Raw genomic sequence first — 23,034 nt, forward strand, 5'->3', positions numbered from 1 at the left:
TCTTTGCTCCTGCCCTTTGCCACAGGAGCCAGCCCTTCCTCGAGGATGTGGGACAGCCACAGCAGGGAAGCCCATGTTGAGATTTTCGAGGTTTGAACATCAGGAGAAATCTCCCAAGCAAACCCTGATTGAGCTAAAAATGGTCCCCCCAAATGTCAGGCCCAGCCCAGCCTCCCAGTACCGCCCAGCAGTGAGCCTGGGCCATGTCCCCACCACCACAGAGACAGGAATGAGACCAGGTTCAAAATTAATATATATTTTTATTGAATAGTTGCTCTAAGTGGGCTTGTGAAGCCACCATAGAATCACTTCTTTCATCTCAGCAGTGGTTCTGTAACAGTTATCAGCTTTGCAAGAGAAGGAAACCAAACAGAAGAGGGTGCAGTAAAATAAATAGGTTATTTTTTTTTTCTTATCTTTAAAATAAACTTTTCAAATAAATACTTTGGTTTTTTATTTTTTTTTCTCTTAAAAGGTACAAGAGTATTATTGTCAAAAAAACCAGTCATCGGGTTATAAACATATATTATACCTTATAGAAAGGAGCCCGAATGGAGAGAGCCGGGGGAGGGATCTTTACACACTGTACAGAACATTTGTGTACCCATAAATATAGGATTAGAGCCTTCAGTTCCAGGTAGGAGACTCTCCTGTGAAGCCCAGGGTGATGCATCTTCCAAGGAGAACTTTGTGCTGAGGACACCTGGGGAGGCAGGAGGACAGAGAGCATCCCGAGGGAACGGATGGGGATGGGGAGAGAGGGAGGGGAAGGGGGACAGGGGCTCTGCAGGGAAGGTGGGAACCAGCTCTGGGATGATCACACACCTTAGGACAGAGGGCTGAGAACCCTCCTCTCCCAGGGCCCAGCTCTCCAGGGGGGGTTTGGTCCAGCCCTTTGGGGTGCAGCAGGAGAGAGACCCACCAGGAAACCTCGCCCCGCTTTCCCTCTGCCCCACGGAGGTGTGTGATCTCTTCCCATCCACCCAACATCCCTCTTCTGCCTGCAGTCCCCTCCAAGGGGACTGGAGACCCTAGATTCTACCCTCAGGGGATTCTTCTGCAATGCCACCCCAAGCAGAACAGATCCCACCTGCACGAGCTCCCAGCCTGACTCTGGGAGAGAGTTTGCAGGAGATCCCGATGCTCACGGGGCAATCCCCCCAAGCAGACTGAGCCCCAAGAGGTCTCAGCTCAGGTTTGGCCCACCTGGGCCAGGTGTGTCCAGCTGCTGGGAGCATCCTGCAGGCCTGGGCTCCGCGGGCTCCTTGGAAGAGACAAACCTGAGCTGGATCCTGTAAAGACCAAGGATGGGCTTTGGGGTGGGGGCACAGCCCTTATCACATGCTGATCACAAACATCAGACCTGAAGGCCTCCCAGGTTTTTCCAGCCTAAAAACACCCAAAGGCCAGAGACAGAGGGAACTAACAGGGGTGCTGGGAGTGGTGAGTTTGGGGCACAGTGGGCTCCTTCCCTGTGCAAAATCCCACGGCAGCTCCCCTCACTCCTGGCTCATCTCTCTCTATTGAGGACCACTCCTGCCCCTCCACCAGGAGAGTTTGGGAGCTGGGATGGGAGGGAGACTCCAGCCTGGTTCCCATGACCCCTCCTCACCTGTGCTGGGACTGATTTGCCAGTGGGGAAGGAGGGGAGTGGGACCAAGGGAAGCCAGGAACAAACCCCAGCAGAACCTCTTGTGTGGATGAAGCTTTGGAGGTTTGGATGGGGAGAGGAGCAGGGGGAGCTCAGGTCACGCTCAGCAGCTCCTGCCTCCTGCTCCTTTGGCACCTGAATCTCTTTCCCTGTCTACATCTGCCCACAGCCCTGCACATTCCCTGGCAAAGGAGCCCACGACCAGCAGAGACACAGAGCACAGAAATGTTCCCTCACGAAGTGGATCCATCCCTGTGGGAGAGCAGAGGGCTCGACATGTGACACTCCCAAAAGAAAACCAAAAAAGACACGTCAGGACAGAGAGAAACCCCAACTGCCGGGACAAGCAGCTGCAAACAAACACCCAGAGCAGATGTGATCTGACTCACTGAGGGTGGGGCAGGAAAGGGGCTCACAACCCCAACAAGAACCAGAGTCCTCTCTGCAGGCAAACCAAACCGTCTGGCAGCCGGAGGTGGGGAGGGAGCAGGATGGATCTGGTCAGAAGATGTTAGGAAAAGCTCAGGGAAAGAATACGAGGCTGCCCACAGCTTTCCCCACAGCAGATGAGCTCAGTGAAGCAGAGCTGGCCTCCTCTGGAGAGCTTCTGGCACATCCCAGCTTCTCCTGCCTGCTGAAAGCAAGGCAGGGGAGCGTGCTGAGCACTGCAGGTGGAGCAGGGAGCAGTAACCCAGGTGAAGCCACCTGCCCCCACAGCTCTGAACTCCTGCAGCCCCTGCGAGTCCTGCCTGTAGCTTTGTGTCTGCCCTCAGTCAAACCAAAGCTGGTCTGACAGCCCTCAGTGCCCATCTGGGGCTCTCCTCCTCCTCCCCAGTTCAAAGAATCATGGAATCATTTAGGTTGGAAAAGCCCTCAAAGACCATTGAGTCCAACCATCCCCCAGCACTGCCAAGCCCACCACTAAACCATGTCCCCAAGTGCACATCTACATGGCTTTTAAATTCCTCTTTTCCTGCATGTCCAATATTTCATAAAATATATCTCACAGGTTTGTCATTTCTTGGAGATGAGACATTCCAGAGCCCTGGCCACGCTCCTCATCCTCACCCAGGCTGTGGCACCGTTCCCTGGTAGAAATGGGGCTTCTGCACTGACCCAGAAAAAGCCCATTAGGTGGAAGGCTCCTGGCAGGCATCCTGGCCTCCCACCAATTCCTGAAGGTAAATGTGCTACAAGAGCCGTGCCAAGCAAAGCTGGCTCTGGGGAGCTGCTCCGTGGACAGCCATCTCCTCATCCTCCAGCTCCAGCACCTGGGGGAGGTCACCCCGCGCTCGCATGACTTGGGGGGGCCGTGAAAATGATGAAGCTTCACATGTTGAGTCATTCCACCATCAGGAGAGGAAGCAATGAATTGCAAAGATACAGAGGTGGTAACTAAATTTACGAGTGGGATCCGTTTAAAAAGGAGGAGAAAAAAAAAAAATCAAAGTAGAGCAAGTTGGAAAATTCTGTTCATTAGTTCTCTTTAAAAAGTTTCAATGAACTGTTTCGCATTCTCATTCAAGGGAGACAGTTCCTCCAATCCACAGTGAAAAGGGGACCTTTCTTCTCTAAAAATATTTTCTGTTTTTTAGGAAGAAGGAGTTTAATCAGCACCAATAGAAGAGCAAATCAAGCCTTCCGAAGGAAGGTGCCTCTTGGTGGAAGCCCCTCTCCCCAACATGGCTTGGAAGTAGGGAGCCAAGCAATTACTGGCATATGGATAAATACATTGGCAACATATTTAATATCTGCTGCCACATGGCCTGATCTTAGGGGGATTCACACTCCTACGGGGCATCCTCTGGAAAGGTCATGGCTTTAAAATCCAAATAATTCCAGATTTCAGGGGTGGCCTCAGAGGATGTGGGGCCCTCTTCCTTCCTAATGCCAGGAGATCCTTCTGTGTCCCAGAGCATCGTCCTGAGATCCCCCCACCTTAGGGAAGCAGGCTGTCCATCTTTGGCCAGATCTTTCCACATCACCTCTCAGGGGCTGGGTGAAATCAGGACGAGGATTTTGCTCATGTCCGTGACATCCACCAGGTACAAACTTCCCACCAGGAATGGGACTCATCCCCCTTCCACAGGGAACCTCAAGTTCAATGTTTGGGTGCCATTTGAGTCAAGGGAGTGAGGCACTGCCAGCGCAGAATTTCATGAATAATGCTTCCAAACGGGATGAATCACTCCCTGGATCCGCTTTTCCCTGCAACAGAGGGAGCTTCGATCCTCCATGGTTTTCAGATAGCAAATGGATGGAAAGAGGAATCCCACTGTGAAGAGTCCACCTCTGCCTCCCCCCACAGTCAGCACTGAATCCCACCCCCTCACTGCAGAGCAGACCCTCCTGGACAATCCATACACCTGCCTTTCCCCCTCTCCCGACGACCTAGGAACTAAGGGTCTAGGATTAGCAATAAACAGACCGGGAAATCATCTTTTCCACCATGTGCAAGTGTACCAGGAAGCCAAACCTTGCACCTGGCACCGTTCACAGCAGTATCATGAATACTATTAGTAAGAGACCTACCCATCCTAACGTTATATATATGTACAAAAATAGATCCACAGAACTCTACGGAAAGAGGTGGCTGGGAGGAGGCAACGGGTGAGCCCTGGGTGCAGGGTCTTGGGGAAGCCAGGGGATGTGTTGCATGTGTTTCTCCAGGGGAACCATTCGCTTGTCTCTGTGCTCACACACCTCAGAAGAGAGACAGGCAGGCAGAGCTGAGCTCCAGGCCACCATCCCAACTCCAAACTTCCCTGCACGGTGCCAGCGGGGTCACAAAGGGGAGCTGGCGCCGTGTGGAGATGGGGCTGAGCTCGGGACTAGGAGGAGCCCTCCAACAACAGCAACCAGTTGGGCTTATTATCATCCCAGCAAGGGAACACGAAGCCCTGACCCGGATTCGGTGTCCGTCTGCTCTGCAGATGGCCCAGCCCCGGGGCTTGGCCCAGACCCATTCCTGGTTGTCCGCGCAGAACCCTCAGCAGGGTGAGGACTCAAACAGAACATCTACAGGGAGGGAAGGTCGGAGTCCCCAATTTGGACACCCCCTCGAGCTCTCCGTGTCCTCCAGCCCGAAGCAGGGTGACAGAAGGCCCTGCTGGGGAGTCCCCGGAGCAGTGGCTGCTGACAGTTGACTTTGCCATGCGCTTTTTTAAAGTGAATTCAGTGCTGGTGGAAGGTACCAGGTTGGGATTCAAGCATGGAGCTGGTGCCTGCAGCATCTGCTCGGTGGTGGGATGGAGCCAGGTGGCAGCTCCCACCCCAGGCAGCCCTCCAAGGCCTGGAGAAATGAATGGCAATTTCCAACCAGCTCCTTGTTCTCAGCCAAATCCCAGAGGGGACCTTTCCCTCGCTGCAGTCGGGCAGGAGCGAGTGGGCTGGGCTGCCTCCGATAGCTCCTTCCCCTGCCAGAAGGTTTCTAAAGCTTCCCACACCTTCCCTTCCTCTTTGAGACAGAAAAACACAGTGCCACCTCATTTTGGAGCTCGCTCACTTCTCCCAGCAGCTCCCAAGCCTGGAGGGAAGGCGCTGCCACTGGTGAGACCCCACAGCACTCCAGCCCCTCAGGAAAGGGGACCTACGGCCACCTGAGAGGAGAAAGGCCACCCATGGAAAGGGCTGGAGAGGGAGAAAGAGTGAGAGGAGGTGGTCTGGCTCCCGGAGGGCTCTTGCACGGGGGGTACATTGACCTGCCTCTTTCCCCCACGGAGAAGGACCACACTGTGGGGCAGCTCCTAAACCTGCTGAGACCAGAGTCCTGAGGACCCCCTGGTCGCCCTTCCCATGGGGGCAGACTCCCAAAGACCCTCTGGGTCACCTTTCCCTGTGGGATACAGCCAGGGAGGGCACCCACAGCTCGCTCTGCCTCTCCTGTCCCTCTCCCACATGTGCAAAACCACTGTTTCCCCCAGCTCGGTGCCAGTTCCCCCGGCCACCCAGCCAGGATGTCACGAAGCCTGGGAGACCCTCAGCTCACCCGTCTCATTCCCAGAAGGTGATGGTGGGTAAGGGGGAGCACTGCAGTGTGGAGGGAGCCGAGGGAGGAAGGGGATGGAGGAGAGAGGAGGAGGAGGAGGAGGAGGAGGAGGAGTGAGAGGAAGAGGAGCAAAGCCTGCTTCTCCTCACCGGGAGGGTCATACCGGCTTGTCCAGTGTTTTGGGGAAGGGCGTGCCGCTGGACGAGGAGATCTTCCTGCAGACCGTGTTGGTGTGGCTCTGGCAGCGGCAGCCGGGTCGTTTGAGGCCGTCATAACCCCGCTGGCAAAGTTTGAGGCACCCCAGGGTGGGAAAGTAGCAGCAGAGGCAGGGCATGAGGAGGGAGAGGAAGCTCATGGCGGCCCAGCGGGCGCAGCAGGACCCCGGCCCGCAGGAGCAGGGGTCGTCGGCGCAGGTGTCCTCGTCGTCGGTGGAGCAGTGGTAGAAGAGCCCCTTGACGCAGCAGAGGCAGGTCCCGTAGTCGAGGAGGCTCTCGGGGGAGCAGAGGCAGCGCTGGTTGCAGAGCCAGCAGGAGGGCAGGCTGCGGGCGGCCGTGCACCGCGCGCACTTGCAGCGCCCGCACTCCTCGCAGATGAAGAGGTGGCCGCTGTGCAGGGTGGGCTTCTCCGAGCCCCCCTTCAGCGGTGACTCCTCCGCCTTCAGCTCGCCGGCGCGGGGCTGCGTCCGGATGAGGGAGTGCCCGGAGTGGGAGGGCGTCAGGCTGCTCAGGAGGCGCTGGTCGGAGGCGGTGGTGCTTTGGGAGACCGAGCTGGCCGTGCTGGAATGGCTCAGGTGTGGCTGCAAAGGCGGCATCTGGTGCTGTTGGCTGTGGCTGCGGTGCAGGTCCTGGAAGGTGGAAGACACCAGGCGGTCCTGGGACCACTCCTGCTTGTGCGGTGGCTGGGCCAGGGAGGGGTTGGAGCGGGCTTGCTGGAAGCAGGCCGCCGGTCTCTCCACATAGTTGTTGCTGGCACGGATGGAGCGGATTTGGTCAATGGACAGGACCTGCTGGAAGTCCTCAGCGGGTGGGTCCATCGTCTCGTCACAGCTGAGTTCAGCCACGCTGGAAGAGAGCTGCATTTCCAGGAGCCAGGAGACCCTGCGGCATCAGGGCACATCTAAAAATCCTAAAGGATGGGGTGGGAAGAGAGAAAGTATTCCTGTTACATTTTATAAGGGATCCATTCATCTAATCCTGGACCAGTCTGGGTTGGACCTTAAAGCTCATCCTGTTCCAAGCCCCTGCCATGGGCAGAGACGCCTTCCACTAGACTAAACCAATAGGCAAACGCCGGCTGGAGAGCTCAGAACAAAAGGATTTCCAACAATCAGATCCAGAGCACTGCTGCTCCTGGAAACACTTAGACTGGACACATCCAAAGGGCAAAGGGCCGTCGGATCTGCCCCTCAAACCCAGCAGGCGCAGTGTCTCCCCACGCTTTTGAGCCTCTCATGTCATTCCAGAGGATTTTCCACCCCTCCCCAGAACCTCCCTCTCCTTCCCCAGGGACACATGCTGGTCCTCTCTAGAGGAGGGGAAATGGGAAGCAGTGACTTATCCAGAGGCACAGCAGAACTGGCAATGTCATCTCGCTCAGAGAAGGTTTGGGGTTCCCAACACGCCCGAGCAGCCTCCTGCTGCCATTCCCTGCACACCCCGGGAGCACTGGGATGGGGAATGTGAACAGAATTAATTTTAGGCAGCAGCAGTGACAAATCAGAATAATGGAATCATGGAATCATTAGGGCTGGAAAAGCCCTCTAAGATCATCAAGTCCAACCATCAACCCAGCACCACCACGTTCACGAGTGAACCATGTCCTCAAGTGCCACATTCACGCATTTTTTGAACACTTCCAGGGATGAAACTGCAACTAATTGCAAAAAATGAGCCCTACACTTGTCCACAGACAGGACTATCCCACCGACTCCGAGTCCTGGTGGACTGCAGCATCCCGTTATCCCATCCACAGCCCGGGAGCCAATTTGCTCCCATTGGGAGCACCGAGAAGGGCAGGTTTCCCTTTAACCCCGGCAGAGACACGAGGGAATGCAGCTTTGGCAGCAGGCAAGCCCCATCCTGCCCCTCACACTGCTGCCATGCCCTTTGCTGTTGTTTTCAGGAAATGGCACTTCCTGAGTCGGCAGCACTGGCAGCAGAACCCGCTGTGTCCAGGAGTGTCAGCACCTTTGAGGGATGTGGGATGGGACAGAGAGGACCTCCATGTCCCACAACTCCCCTTCCTGGCAGGTTCGATCCCATGGCATCAGCTCCATCACCAAGCCCTCGTCTGTCAGACCTCACCACCAGCAACGGGGTGAACCTTCCACGGGGCTGGGAGAGGGGCAGGTGGGCACAGGGCTGCCACCCAGGCAGCTCCCGGCCCTTGGGAGGGAGGGAGGGAGAGAGGAAGGGAGACACAAACCTCCCACTCCTGCCGCCTGGAGTTACCCTGGAGCGCCCCGAGAACGGACACCACGTGTTTCAAGCCAGAGCCCAGCCACAAGCTCTCCCCAGCTCTTCCAGCCCAGATTTCCGTATTGAACACCCGCTTCCCGTGCACAGCCAGCTTCCCCAGGACATTCTCCTCTGGCAGATCAAAGGAGTGATCCCTCAGTGACACGGATATTGTCGCCGTGCCCGGCCCCGCAGGAAGACGCTGTTCCAGGAGGAAGCTCCCTCCGGCGCTACCCACGGTCAGCAGGACGGGGCGGCCGCGGCAGCCGCCGCTTTCAAGTAGGTGAAGGGGCCACAGGTAGAATCTGCTCATGCAGCAGAGAGAGGCAGAGGGAAGATTGATTTTCATTAGCTCGGCTGACCTTGAGGAGCAGGGAAAAGCAAAGGTAACTTACTTTGACTGTTCAAGCAAGATCTCGTCTCTCCCATCCCCCTCCCCGGAAAGAAAAAGTGATTGATCTGCTCAAATTTGGGGTTTTCCTGCACACGGAGCCCACCTGCCCCCGCTCCACGTGATCCCCCATCCAGGGAGACACAGAGAGTGAGGAGTCGCTCGCCCAGGACACCCCCAAGTGATTTGGACACCCGTTTCTCTCATAGCAATACCAAGGTGAATTAGGAGGGCACGGCCGACTCAGGGCAGGTTTGTGAGCACCCAGCCGGGATGGGAACAGACCAGAGGCAAAGCTCTTGTGAGCTGTCACCTGCTGCCACCGAGCTCCTCACCTGGGAAGGTCTTACTAAAGCACAGGCTGGTGACCTGAAGCCCCCCAGACTCCTGAATCTCAGCCTGCAGCTGGGACCACACAGAGGAGAGCAGGGAGAAGCCTCGGTGCATTCCCACGTCCCTCGTGCCCGGATCCCATCGGGGAGGGGGATCATTCCAGGGACGATGCTGGTTTTCAGACGGGCAGCAGCTGCTCACACTGGGTATCCATCCCTGCTCACCTGGGCTGTGGCAGTACCTGGGCATTCACACGTGGCCAGCGAGGCCCCTGTGAGGGTTCTGGGGGGCTTGAACCTCAGGGAGACACAAAGGGAGAGAGAGAGGCAGCGGAGGCAGCTGTGACAGAGCCAGCGGAACCGGGAGATAAAGAGCAGCCAAAGGGATGATCCAGTCCAGGTGTTCCCAGTCCTCCGCAACACCTGGAACTCTGGAGGCACGAGGAAACCCATGAGCCAAGCTCGGGTGGGAGGAAGGGACACCGTGAGGAGGAACGGAGCCCTGGGGACATGGGCAGAGAGAGGAGCTGCCCGTCGGCTCTGCAGTGCCAGACACTCAGGATCTGGGCTCAGGGCTTGGACACAGCATCCCGGGAAAGACAGATCCTGGAAGCACCCCCAGCGCTGGACCAGGGCCCCAACACCCCCAGACCTGTGATTCCCATGTGCAGGGTCAGATATGGACCCAGACTCACTGGCTAGAGGGAGTCAAATGTCCCTCCAGGAACCAAGAGGATCTGTGGGTCCTCCACGGGGACTTAATGACCGGAGATGGGACCCCACTTCTTCCTGCTTCCCCACCCCGTGATAGCCCAGTGCCCCCCACTCGCTCCCAGCTCTCCCTGCTCCAGCCCGACCCCAGGGCTGCAAACAGTCTATATCCCAGCCCCACTGTGCCGAGCATCCCCGGGGCTCTGCTGCGCCCCTCCCTGCCTACCTGCCAGGCTGGGGGGACCCGGGGCGGCGTCCCCCCAACCTCCTCCTGCTCCTCACACCCTGCCTGCCCGGCGGGCATGCCAGCCCCGGAAACGGGGCCAGCTTTATGGCCGCCACCAGCCCCAAACATATAAAGTTCGTGTGATAATGGGCCAGAGGAGGGATCGTAAAAGCAAATGATTTACAGGCTGGAGGTGGATGCGAGCCGGGGGCGAGCGGCTCAGGGCGCCAGGTGGGAGAAAAGGGACCCCCTTGCCCTGTCCGGGCGCTGCGGGAAGGAGCAGGATGATGGGGGAAGGTTGAGCCCCCAGCCCCACTCGGCACGCAGTCCACGCGGGGCTCGGACCCTGACCTGTCCCGTAGCCCCTCCACTCACACAGCCCGGACATCTCCAGGACCTGTGAGCACTGCTGTGTCCGCAGCCCGTTTGCGTGCAGGACACCCCACGTATGTCTCTGACCCACACCCAGACCCACCACGCACACCCCAAGCGTGTCCAGGACCCCAACCCCCTCACCGCAGGGAACCTCTGTTTCGTTGCACACTCACAGCCCCTGCGCATCCGAGGGACCGCGTGTCCCTTCAGCAAACAGCCCACGCGCGGTCCAGGACTCTCCATCCCCACCGCTCACTCGTGCTCGGGACCCCTCGTCCCCCTCGGCCCGCGCGTGTTCCCCCGCCGCGCAGCCCACCCGCGCCCCCCGCGCCGCGTTCCGCCGCCGTCCCGCAGCCCACGCGTGTCCGCGCCGGGCGGACTCACTGCGCTGCCGCCGCCGCTGCTGCCGCCGGTCCATCCGCCCGCGGAGCCCGAGCGCGGCGGGGGCAGCCCCGGGGCGGCGAGCGGGGCAGCCCCGGCCCCGCAGCCGAGCCCCGCGCCGCGGGCAGCGGGAGCGGCGGGGGGGCCCCCGCGCTCGGTGGGAACGGGAGGCTGGGAGGAGGAGGAGGAGGAGGAGGAGAAAGAGGAGGAGGAGAAGGAGGAGGAGGAGGAGGAGGGATGGAGGGAGGAGGGAGGGACCTGGCGCTGCCCGGGAGCATCGCGCTCCCCCTCGCTCTGCGCTGCCTTCCCGGAGCTCTTAACGCTTTACCCAGGTGGCGTCATCCCGCTGAAATGGACTCGGCCCATTAGCGGCCCCGCAGAGCCCCGCAGCGCTCCCCAGGCGCCGCTGCCGCCCAGCCCCGCCGCGGCACGAACACCCGCTATCTAAACGTTTCCGTCCGCCCCGGGCTCCGCATCCCCCTCCTGCCCCCAGTGGGATGGCCCTGCCACCTCCCGGCTCAGTGTCCCCCCCCGTGCCCACCGGGACAGCCCCCCAGCAGGGCATTCCCAGCATCACGGGTACGGTCGCGATGGGTTGGGCTCGGTGCGATACCGTGGGAAGGCTGTGGCGGGCTGGGCTGCAAAGGGCCGGGAGCGACTGTGCCGGGATCTGTCACCTTGGGCTTGATCCGTAAATCGCTGTGAAACGGGGGCAGTCACCTCACAGAATCATCAAAAAGGTTAGGAAAGACCTCTAAGGTCATCAAGTCCAACCTTCTCCCAGCTCACCTCTTCCCAGGAGGCACCAGAGAGTGCCCGGGTGCCGTTCGTTCCCGGTATTTCCCAAAAGTCCAAACCAACACCCAAATTAGCTCCCGTACTCAGGGCAGAGAGGCTGGAAAGGGGCTTTTCCGTACTGAAACCCACAGAACCAGCATGCAAACATCCCACTGTCCCAGAATCAAAAAGCTTGGACTCAAGGTCCAAGTAGGACCCGGGTCTTCCACCCCAGAGGTTTTCCTGGGTCCCTGCATGCTCCCTCCTTGCTGCTTTCCTGGCTCAGGAGCACCAGGGACCCTTGTGACACCCCTCAACCCTCTGTGTAAGTAAACTGGACCTGATTTGCCAGTCCCAAATACACAAGGTCACCTTGATGACACTGGACATCACCCATGGGCCCCACCAGAGCCCCCACCCTCCCTTCATTCCTCTCAATGCTTCCAGGTCACCCATCCTTCCTGGAGCGTTCACTGGATGGGCGAAGCAACATCCCAGCTCAGGGAGGGCTTAGGACCTGCTCCAAGGCACAGAGCTGAAGACATTGAGCTCCCAGGCAGGTCCCCAGCAGCACGGGACCCCTGGGGTGGACAGGTCCCCGGGATCTGGGGGTGTGAGAGCAGCATGGGGAATGAGGGAAAGGATGACAAATCCAGCTCTGCCACTTGTGGCTCTAACAGATGGGGACAAACCAGGGTGATCCCACGGACCTCAGGGGCTCCCTCCCAGCTGATGCCAGCAGAAGCACTGGAATCCTCCCCATCTGGGGCCAGTGACTCCACTGTCCCACACGATGCCCAGCTGAGCCAAGCGTTTCTCCATCTCCATGGGATCCCACTAGGGATGCTCCTCCAGGAGTTTCTCCAAGAGGAACGAGTCCCTGACAGCATCCCTCAGCCTCGGCTCCAGCTCAGAGCCTTCAGGCTGCATCCCTCTGCACTCCCACCGGCCCCTCCTCTTCTCCCCATCGCTCTCAGCTCCGTGTTTAAAGGCACAGAAAGGATCCGAGCTGCCCAATTCCCAGCGACTGCCAGCTGGCTGGGAGCACCTGACTCCCGGGGGGAGCACGTGTGATGTCTTCCCTTTCTCCTAGCCCAAATCTCTCACTCCCACCTTGAGGTGCCGGTGATTCAGGCTTCCCTCGCTGGCTCCCAGCATCCCAGCGCAGCCCGCGTCGTGCTCAGCCCGCGCCGCTTTATTCCTCACTCGCTGCCGAGGGAGGGCCGAAAAGGCATGAATGCGGAGCTCCCGGGAGGAGTGGGAGGGTGGGAAGCGGAGGGAGAATAGCAGCCTCCTGGTGAGTTATTGACCGCAGCAGCGCTCGAGAGGAGGGCTGGGAACCCGAGGGCGTTTGCAAAGCAGGAAACTTCGCTCCCAGAGGAAGGGTCTGGGACTGAGCACCTGGCAGGGTTCGGAGGGGGTTTGGCTGTTGGGAGAGGGATGTGGTTCTCCCCTGCTAAGCTGTGGCAGAGGAAGGTGTGAGACTCGTGCAGGTTTCTGGTGCTCTCTCCCTGTGCAGGGTGTGTGGGAGCGGGGGATTGGACAGCCCTCCCTCGGGCCATGCTGTGCCCCACACTCTGCTGCCTCTGCTCCTCCTCAGCCTCTACCTGCAGCTATCCCAACTCCTCTCAGGTCACCTTTTGGATTGGTTTCACTGCTCATCCCAATTGGAATCTGCCACCTTTAACCCCTCGAATTCCCCCTGGGGTCCTGCCCAAAGGGATGGGGAGAAGCAGGTCCTGGGTGTCCTGCTTATATGTGAGGCTGTCAGAGCATCTCCTGCCTGGGACACACCGGCATCGAGATGGCAGCAGCACATCCCGGAGTTCCCAACTCCAGCTGAGCCTGCTCAGCAGCTTCCCAGCTCCTGTTGCAGATCCCTGTATTTGGGGAACCCCCATCCCCAGCAATCCCCACAGGTCGCCAGCAATTCCTCCCCACTTTTCTCCTTCCACTCCCCCTGCACATCCCAAACACCCCAAAAAACACGGAGGGTCACTCGCTTTCCTTCCTCATCCCCAAAGTGTTTCTTTAGATCCACACCTTGCTTACAAATCCAAGCGAGCTCAGTCTGGAACCTGGAGAACTTAGTTGTGATTTTAAAACAACCAGGATTGCTCAACACCATTTTCCACACCACCTCCAGCCCTGCCTGTGCCCACAGCTGGACAATTCACTGCTGGGAATCGGCCTGGGAGTGGGCAGTGGAGAGGAGGATATCCCAGAGCAAGGCTCAGGATGTCTGATCTGTCCTGATGCTATTTGCCAAGCTTGGGCTCAGGGGGAGGGTAATTCACCTCCAGTTAAAGATGGTGCAGGGGAGGGAGAGAAAAAAGGGGAGAGGAGAAAGAGAACACGCAATTCCCCTGATTCAGTCAGCCAGAAACAAGGAGGTGCTGGTGCCCTCTAATTCGGAGATTCACAGATTTTAGGGCCAGAAGGGACCGTGATGCTCATCTAGCCTGACAGTCTGGATTATGTAAAAGCCACTTGAAGCCAGACAGCACCACGAGCTTTTTAGAAGCAGCAGCGAGCGCCGGGGAACTTATTAAAGGACTGTGATGTTCCCGAAGTGGGGGACATGTGGCTCCCAACACGCTGCGGGGAGGAGGAGGAGCCCAGGTACACCCACCCCACCGGGCTCCGGCTGAACAGACGGCAGCGCTGGGGGAGAGGAAACATCATTTCCCTTCCCTGTCGTGCAGCTCCTTTGCGCAGAAAGAGAGTTAAGTAAGGAAAAAAACACAACCCCTTCCTTGTGTTTTCCTTCTGAACATTCCCTAGTCCCTGGAAAGAAAACGCCCTGCCGGGATCCTGGCCCTGAGGCGTTTCTTGGCCGCTTTGGAGTCAAACCCCACGGTTTGCAGGGATGCAGCTCCACAGCCGCCGGAGCTGTGCCAGCCTCTCCGGGAGCCGGATCCAGAGCTCCGAGCTCAGCCCGCAGCACCCGGAGGTGTAGTCATTGACTGCAATGAGAGTTTCCCTCTGAAGATGGAGCCAGGCAGCATAAAACATCAATAAAGCGCTCAGGATGCGTCCCTTAATGAGCTGAGATCGTAACACGCTGCCAGAGCCTGCCAGAGCTGCCCATTCTGTCGGGAGAGAGGAGCAGATCCTGCTGGGGAAGTGTTAAGTGGGTCCTGCTGACTCATTGATGCAGATGGATCCGGCTCCGTGCCCAGGCAGGAGGAGCTGTCTCGGGGGGCAACATCCAGTGCCCGGGGTGAGCAGGTACCCAGCACCTCAACCCGTCCCGAGGGGCACGGAATGGCAGCTGGGATTTTTTTCCCTCTCCGTGTCCCTTTGTGTACAGTGAGAGCCAAGCCCTGGGGTGTCCCAGCCTGGGACACCTTCACCATGAGGGTGGGGAGGCCCTGGCACAGGTTGCCCAGAGAAGCTGTGGCTGCCCCATCCCTGGAAGTGTCCAAGGCCAGGTTGGAGGGGGCTTGGAGCAGCCTGGGCTAGTGGAAGGTGTCCCTGCAGGGGGTTGAAACTAGAGGATCTTTAATTGCCTTCCGACCCAAACCAGTCTGAGATTCCAGGACTGATGGGCTCCCTGCACATCCACAGAAAGCATGTTTGTCCCCACGAGGTCCCTGCCCAAAACCACATCCCCCTCCCAGCACAGAAACCAGAGCAAAGATGTGACTCCAAAGGTGAGACCCCAACCCTGAGCTACTGAGGAGCCTGAGCAGGGCGGGTGAAAAGATGAAGAACCAGTCACAGACACCAGGGGATGGTCAATACAGGCATATCCTCACTGGAAAATGGGAAAATTGTTAACTCCATCTTCCAGCTGCCTGGAAGGTACCTGTAGTAGAGCTCTGCAGCTGGATCCCTCGCAGACAAAGGGCATGGAGGTGAAGGCTTCTCGTTCCCATCAGGATTGGGCTGTCTTTGGCCTGGCTGGGGTGCCATGGGGGGCTGATGTGTATTTGCCCACCCAAACCCCACTGCTACACCCATTGGGGGATCAAGTGACAAAGGGTTTGCACCTTCCAGACCCTGAATGTCCCCAAAAAAGCTCTCAGAGCACTGGTCCTTTGGCCAAGTCTCACCCTGCATCTACAAGACATATGTTCCTCACCCAGCCTGTGCCTGTGTGGCACTTTCATCCCCCCTTTGATGAGGATGTGATGCTCCAACGAGTGTCTCTTCTGCCCCCAAGCCTTCAGGGACTTCTCTTTCCATGGATTCTCTGCCGTGTGATCCCTGTGATGCTCCTTGGGTGGTCCCTGATCTTTCCTGGGAGCAGTCACCACCCACTGATCCAGGTCTTCTTCAGGCTTCCCAGCAGTCTTGGACTGGGCTCCACCACATGCACCAGGTATCCCACGTGCTCCAGGTATCCCACATGTCCCAGGTATCCCATGTACACCTGGGATCCCCCCTACTGATGCCCCGGGGTGCTCAGCTCTCTGCAGACCACCTGCTCCACCAGCTCTCCCACCTCTTGCTCCCTTCCAAGCCCACCTACCTGCCCCGAGCATCCTCCCTCACCTGAGTACCACCTTTCCCAATCCCCACCAAGCCCCACGACACAAACCTCTCTGCCCAGGCATGGAAGGGGGGGGGGGGGGTGGGGGGAGGCAGCTCCCCCCAATTTCTTTGCCTCCAGCACTTTGAGTCCCCGTTTCAATGTCACTTTAACTCGAGCGCGCGTGTGCCGGGGAGAAGGGCTCCGTATTAAATTGCCAACCTGGTCACATGCTGCTGGGATTTGGCCGTAGCTAAGCAGCGCCACCCCCGCATTCACTTTTTTGGCTGGTGACTCCTCTGCTCGGCGTAAGGCAGAGCCGGGCGAAGAATAGGAGAAACCGGAGGGGGAAGGAGAAAAAAAAAAAAATTAAATAAATAAATAAGAAAAAACCAGGCGAGTCATTGTGAATGTCAGGAGCTCCTCGGCTGCGGGTGTGACTGCGATCCTCCCCCTCCAAACTCGCTCCGGGTGAGAGCCAAAGAGAGGATTTCATTAGGATCTGGTAGCAGGCTATTTTCAGAGCTGACATCCTACCCACCGCTAAAAATAGCCGGTCCCCTCCACGCAAACCAGGGTTTCTGTTCTCTTAAACTTTAATAAACCTCGGCAAGGCTCAGACCTTCCTTTGCTCCCTTCCTTGCTCCCGTCCCGTTATCCCTCACCTTCCCTCTTCACCATCCCTCATTTCCCAGGTGTCTTCTTTGCTCCGGTCCCGCTCCCGAGAGATGATGTCACCATGGCAGGGCTGGGGATTGGAGGGCTGGGGTCACCTCCTTCCCAAAAACAGCATCCTGCACCCGAGCCAGGGTGGAGGTCGGGCAAGCAGAGAGTGCTTGAGCCCCCCGAGATACTGCCAGGCACAGGCAGGGAGTCTGAAGCATCCCTCTGGATCCTCAAGCATCCCTCCAGAGCCCGGGATGCTCTGAGGAGCACCCTGAAGAGAGGGAGCACCCGCCACCCCAGGGTAGCACCTCCACCGAAGGAAGATGTTGCACTTTGTACCTGATGCTCATGTGAAAACGATCCCAGAATCATTCCAGGATTGTGAAAATGATCCCAGGATCATTCCAGGATTGTGAAAATGATCCCAGGGCCTGTGGCTGGGCTGGGCTCAGGGGGTGAACTGAGCACGCCAGCATAAAATTGTCCCACCCTGTAGAGACCAGTGCCAGCACTCAGGCACAGTCACCTCTAAGAGGGCTCTCCTTAAATCCCTGCCTAGCCTAAAAACCATGTCCCTAAAATCCCCATCCCTCCCTCCCCAGGGCCCACGGAGCCACAGCAGCTATTGGCCCCCCCTCCTCTTCTGGCCCCCCCCTCCTCGGAGGGGCTGCTCACAATTCCCTCCCTTCATTAGCTCTGCCACCTCCGAGGCAGGTACAGGTATTTATAGCCAGCACCTGCCCCATCCTCCCGGCTCTTTTCCAGACAACACAAGTTTAACTCTTTCCCGTGTTCCACTTGACTCCAGTCCAGCTTGGTGGTCCAAAAATCCCACAGCTTGGAAGAACCAACCCCTGCAGACACTTGCTGCACTCAGTGCATGCACCCTCCCTGTCCCAGCCCCAAATCTTTCCTGTCTCCCTGGTTCCAGCCCCAAATCTTTCACTGGTACCTGATCTCAGCTCCAAATTTCCCATTCTACCTGGTCCCAGCCCCAAATCATTCACTTCTGCTGGTGCCAGCTTCAGATTTCCCACCTCTCCCTGGTCCTAGCCCCAAATTTCCCACTTAGCCTCATCCCAGACCCAAATCTCTCCTCTCTCCCTGGTCTCAGCTCCAAATTTCCTGCTCTCCCTGGTCCCAGCCCCAAATCTTTCACTTGTCTCTGGTCCCAGCCCCAAATTTCCCACTTGCCCTGCTCCCAGCCCCCAATCTCTCATCTCTCCGTGGTCCCAGCCCCAAATTTCCTACCTCTCCCTTGTCCCATTCCCAAATCTTTCACTTGTCTCTGGTCCCAGCCCCAAATCTTTCACTTCTACCTGGTCCCGGCCTCAAATTTCCCACCCAGCCCCAAATCTCCCACTTCTCCCCGGTCCCAGCACAGCAGAGGCTGCAGCTATCTGGGCTCTGCTGCTCTTAGGATCGAGCAGAGGTTCATCAGGAGACAACGCCCCTGCTCACCCCAGCTTCCCGAAGCAGCAGGGACCACCATCCTCCCCAGGGAGCCTCACAGCCGTCCCCCAGCACACGGGCAGAGCCGCTGGGCACAGCCTGGCACACCATCCAGGGGGATGGGGGCCGGTCTCACCCGCTCATCCCGGTGCTCCGCTCGCCTTCTCCCTGCGCCGGGGCAAATCGGAGCCCTGGCTGCCGTCCAGGCAGCCATTTCCTGGTAATCTAATAGCTGCAGCAGATGAACTGAAAATGCATTTCCTGCCACCGTGCTGTAAAATTTTTATTAATGTAAGGAGAGAAGGCAGCGCTGGCTCCTAGCGCCCGGGGACGTGCTGGGGCAGCGGGGGCTCGGCACAGCCACAGGGGCTGGGGGCTGGCAGCAGCCCCCTGGTGATGCTGTGGGAATTTGGAGGTGCGGGGAAACTGAGGCACGGGCAAAGGAAGTGCCCTGAGTGGAAGAAGAATCGTTCAGCAGCTCCCTGCCACCTCCTCGGGGTGACGGCTCGCCGGGGTGGGTTCGCACCCTGAGCGCTCTCTCCAGACCCCACAGAGTTTTGTCCTTGAAGCCCCTGACTCGGGACCGCTGGTGCTGTTGGTCCTTGTCCCGTGTGGTTCTGCCCTGGGTGAGGATCCCGGCTGGCACGGGCAGTGCGGAGGGAGGGACGGAGGCCCTGGCAGATGGGCACCGCGGCGGGAGAGCTGCCACACTGTCATCCATACGGCACCTCATCCCCCTCCTGCCTGGCTCCGTGGCCTCGGCTGACCCTTCCCAGCTGGCAAAGGGACGTCCCAGTTAAAATGTTCCATTAAGGGTAAGGAACAGCTTCAAGCAGCCAGTAAAGAGTGACCACCATCCCGGAGCTCACCGGAGTTTGCCAGGGAGGGAACAGAAGTGTTTACCAGGGAGGAGAAACGTGTCCCCCCACTTGCTGTGTCTGCACAGGATCCACAGCCCTCAGGGGCTTTGTGAAGTACCCTCAGGGTCAGCAGCCAGCTCAGCATCCCCCCCACATCCCCTTGGCACCCCCTCTCCACCTACCTCCAGCCCCACGTCCCACCCGGACCGTGCCAGGCTCCGGTGGGTGACATCCCTGTGGTCAGGGGAGGGGGCAGCCCCGGGGCCGGGGGCTGGAGCCATGTTCACAGCCCTTTTCCCACCCCAGAGCCTACTCCCTGCGCCAAGGCAGGGCTAAATTGGAAAAACACACACAATGACCTCTTGTGGAATGTAGTATGAATATTTGATAGCTCTAATGTAATCATATCCAATCGATACCGGCAGGAATATCTTCCCCCCCCTCCCCACGCTCTCACTCTGCCCTGTCCCTTCCTCTCTCTCCCTCTCTCTCCCTTTCATTAATGCATTCTCCACTTTACATTATTTATTAACTTCCTTCCTTTTTTTTATTTAGAAAAAATAAATTAAATAATGCTGGTTATCTCAGCCCCTCCTGCCCAAGCGCTCTCAGGTCTGGCAAAAACTTTTCTGACCTTCTCTCACCTCCCTCTGCTGAGACAGAGCCTCTGCCCCACTGCCAGGACCGCCTGACACCCCATCCCTCACTGCCCCCCAGCCTATCCCACCTCCTCGTGGGCACCTGCTCTGGTGTGAGCTCCTAAATCCCCTTGGAATGTCCACCCATCACACACGACATGAAGATTCCCAAAGCCTGGAACAAGGTCCTGAGGTGCTGTCGAGGGAGGAAGGGGGGTCTGCTCCTCCCTCCAGGATGTCAGGGGCAGAGGATTCCCCGCTGCCCCCAGACGGATCCAGGGGAGCAGGAAGGGACAAACAGCAGATGCTCCAGGGTCTCACACACCCAGCTCAGCCTTCCCGGGAAAAACCTCTTCCAAGACTGGCATCAAAGCTCCACTGGAGGTGGGGGGAGTAATGCCAGTGTCCCCCAGCTGCCCACACCCTCCAAAAACCACGTATCAGCAGTGGCTGGAGCTTGTCCAGCTGCAGATCCCAGCTCCCAGTGGGGTGGGACACAGAAGCAGGAGGAGCAGCAGGTTAAAACACACAAGGAGGAGGGGTCTCCTCCCAGGAGGGGTCTTCTCCCACACCAGCACAGTGCAGGGTGAACCCCAGCCCTGTGCCCCCCCCTCCTTGACACCCCCAGAGCTGATGGCAGAGAGTGGCAGAGACTTAAAGCCCCTTAAGGCTGTGAAAAGTGAGGAGGAGGAGAAGGAGGAGGAGGAGGAGGATGAAGCTCCCTGGATGCAGCTGGGCTCTTCCCCAGCAACTTCCAGGGCTTCCCAGAGTGGACAGATATGTCCCCAAAGTCCCAGGATGCTCCCCAGGGATGCTCCTGTCCATGCTGCACTACCAAGGTGAGAGGAGCACAGGGGCTCACTGGGGTGGGGACAACCTCACCATCTGCCTTTGTGCCCACCCCTCAAGGCCACTTACGAGGACAAAGAGACCCCAGGCTGGAAACCCACATTCCCCCACCCCAAAATTTGCTTCGGGGTAGGAAGAGCATCCACCCCCCACACAGGAGGGGAAATTCTGGCTGTGTAAAGGCTCACCTTCCCCTTGTCTCCATGGGCAGGCTTGGGAAGGTGCAGCTACTGCCCCATCCCTGCACCAGCATCCCTGTCCCTCCTGGGACAGCCCATTTTCCCAGGGCAGGAAATGTGAGGCTGAAGATTTTGTTACAGAGGACACGTGAGGCTGAAGGTTTTATTATTTACCAAGTGTGGTTGGAGTGAGAGCCTAGAAGAGGACCTGCTGCTCCACAACAAATACCTGGGCAATGAAGGCCAAAGGAAGGACTTTGGCTTTGCCTGTCCTGGTCATCTCCTCCCTTTCTGAACGACATCACCAAGCACACATCCATGGAAATCAGGAAATTAGGTCAGTTCATGGTTCCTGACTCAGTTTACCACTTCTGACAGGAGCAATGGCTTATCCTCATTCCGTGGTAATTTGGGAGATGCTACAGGAGATGTGGAAGAACCCCAGGGCATGGCCAGAGGAGGAGGTTTGGCTGTTGCTTCCCAAGACACCGTGATCCAAAGCACCTTCACCAGGGATCATTCCAGGAGGCTGGAAGGAGGGCGAGGATCCAGCCTCGGTGCTGGATGTGGCTTCTCCCCCACTGCTGGTGTCCCCAAGCAGCTCGGGGGGACATGTGGGATTTCAGCTGGGAAAAGGCTTTGGAAAACTGCAGGCTCCCTGAGGAAAGCATGTCCAGATCCATCTGGGTCTGTTTGAAAGGGAGCAAATGATTCTCCATCCCCAAGGCAGGGCCGAGGGTTTCCTGCTTCCCAACTTCCAGGAGCTGCATTTCCCCACACCTGGATCTCACAAACCACGGCTGCTCGGGGCACAGGGGAGGAAGAGCCACCCGAGACTCCCAGAAAAGGGGCTACAGCGCTGGTAGGGAACTGGGAGACGGGGACAGCTCTCCGACAGCTCCCCCATCACCCTTGGACGTGCCGGCGCTGCCATCCCCCGTCACCACCGCCCGGCTCCCGGCACGGCCGCGTTTTGCTGAAGCAGGAAAATCGATAGCGGCTGTCTGCCGGTGGCCAGCCCGGGGGTCGGGGGTCGGGGGGGATGAGAAAGGGGTTGAGGCTAGGGGGGGAGCTGGAGAAGGCACAGGGGGATCCCAGGGATACGGGACAAGGCGGCAGAACCACATGGCGGGAGAAGGTTTGGATGGAGGAGACCGGCAAGGATTTGTCTCCCGTGCTGGGGGGTCTGGGGGATTCACCCTGCAGGTGCAGCCCCCTCCTCCCGCCCCTCCCCGGCAGAGCCGCGGCTGCTGCCGGAGACACACGGGAACCCACAGAGACTCTGCTCTAATGCGAATCACTTACTGACCCTGCGGAGCCGAGGGCGGTGGGAGATGGAGAGGAGGAAGTGTAGGCAAAGAGCTCCAATTAGCAGCACCAGGGCTATATTTTATCCTCTGGAACAGGGCCCGGGCCAGCCGGCAGAGAGCCAGCGCAGGGGCTGCTGCACCACGGGGGGCTGGGGGGCACCTGGCCCTGCACAGAGCTCAGGCACCCCCGGAGCATCCCCACTCGCTCCCAGGAAAGCCACCAATGCCCACCAGTGCCCACAGCCCTCCTCTACGGGGCTGCACAGCTCCAGGTGGCCCCTTTGCCAAGCACACGGGGTTGGGAGAAGGGAGCCAGAGCCAGGAGCCTCCCAGGTGGAAGGGGATGGTGACATTATGCCAAAGGATGGGCAAAGAGAGACCTTCCTCCTCGGGCACTTGCGCTCTCCTCACAGGACACAGACGCCCGTGCTGGTGCTCTGGATCACGGAACCAATTCCCTCTCACTTTCCCAAAGCACTGAGATGCTGGGAGAGATGAGGGAATGTACTAAGACGGCTGGAAAAACTCCTGCATGGCAGAGGAGCGGGAGGCAGAAGAGCTGCTGGGACGTGGGGCCCAAGAGAGGAGGTTTGGGAGTCTCCTGTGATGTCTTGGGTGGGAGAAGTTGGAGTCTCCTGCACAAGGACCATCACTGAGGGGATGTTGGGGGACACCCACATCCCCTCCTGTCCTTGCCTAAGGAGGGGACACCCAAAGGTTGTCTCCAGGATCCCTCACTGCTGCAAAGAAAAGATCACGGAGAGCAAAGGCTCCATTCCTGGTGGAGAGATGATCCTGTTGTCTTCCTGCTCCAGCATTTCCCACCACGCCTCTCCCTCAGGAACCTCCAGCATCCTCAACTGCCCTGCAAAGCTCCCAGGGACTCATCTCCTGAGCCCACCTAAATGTGTCTCCCACCCCAGGGGTCCTGGGGGGCAAGGCAAGGTCTCACCTCCCCCAGTCACCCCAATATTTATTTCCTTCATCAACTGGTAAATGAGCCTACCAGGGGTAAGGCCCCACTAGACCTACTGTTTACAAACAGAGAGGGGCTGGTGGATGATGTAGTGGTTGGAGGCCGCCTGGGGCATAGTGACCACGAAATAATAGAATTTTCAATCCTCAGGGATGTAAGGAGAGCCATCATTAAAACCTCTACTCTGGACTTCCGGAGGGCAGATTTTGGCCTATTCAAAAAACTAATTCAAGGCATACCCTGGGAAACAACCCTTAAAGGCAAGGGGGTCCAGGAGGGATGGGCATGCTTCAAGCAGGCAATTTTGAGCGCACAGGAACAGGCTATACCAGTGTGCCC

At 58.3% G+C, this 23,034-nt stretch overlaps 1 protein-coding gene across 5 annotated transcripts; it reads right to left on the bottom strand.

Moving 5' to 3' along the window:
• Positions 1-240: 240 nt before the first annotated feature.
• On the bottom strand, positions 241-17,983 carry SPRY3 (sprouty RTK signaling antagonist 3). Of its 5 annotated transcripts, none has more exons than XM_064670299.1 (2): positions 17,893-17,983; positions 241-6,764 (listed from the first exon to the last, which is right to left on the bottom strand). In XM_064670299.1, the coding sequence occupies exon 2, from the start codon at positions 6,715-6,717 to the stop codon at positions 5,797-5,799; it is 921 nt and encodes a 306-aa protein (XP_064526369.1). In that variant the 5' UTR covers positions 6,718-6,764; positions 17,893-17,983; the 3' UTR covers positions 241-5,796. The 5 variants fall into 5 exon arrangements, with proteins under 5 accessions (XP_064526369.1, XP_064526370.1, XP_064526367.1 ...); XM_064670300.1 differs by lacking the exon at positions 17,893-17,983 and adding an exon at positions 15,835-16,125; XM_064670297.1 differs by lacking the exon at positions 17,893-17,983 and adding an exon at positions 12,402-12,592.
• Between the last annotated feature and the right edge of the window lie 5,051 nt (positions 17,984-23,034).

Source organism: Pseudopipra pipra, chromosome 13 (assembly GCF_036250125.1).
Source record: "Pseudopipra pipra isolate bDixPip1 chromosome 13, bDixPip1.hap1, whole genome shotgun sequence".
Classification (NCBI taxonomy): Eukaryota; Metazoa; Chordata; class Aves; order Passeriformes; family Pipridae; genus Pseudopipra; species Pseudopipra pipra.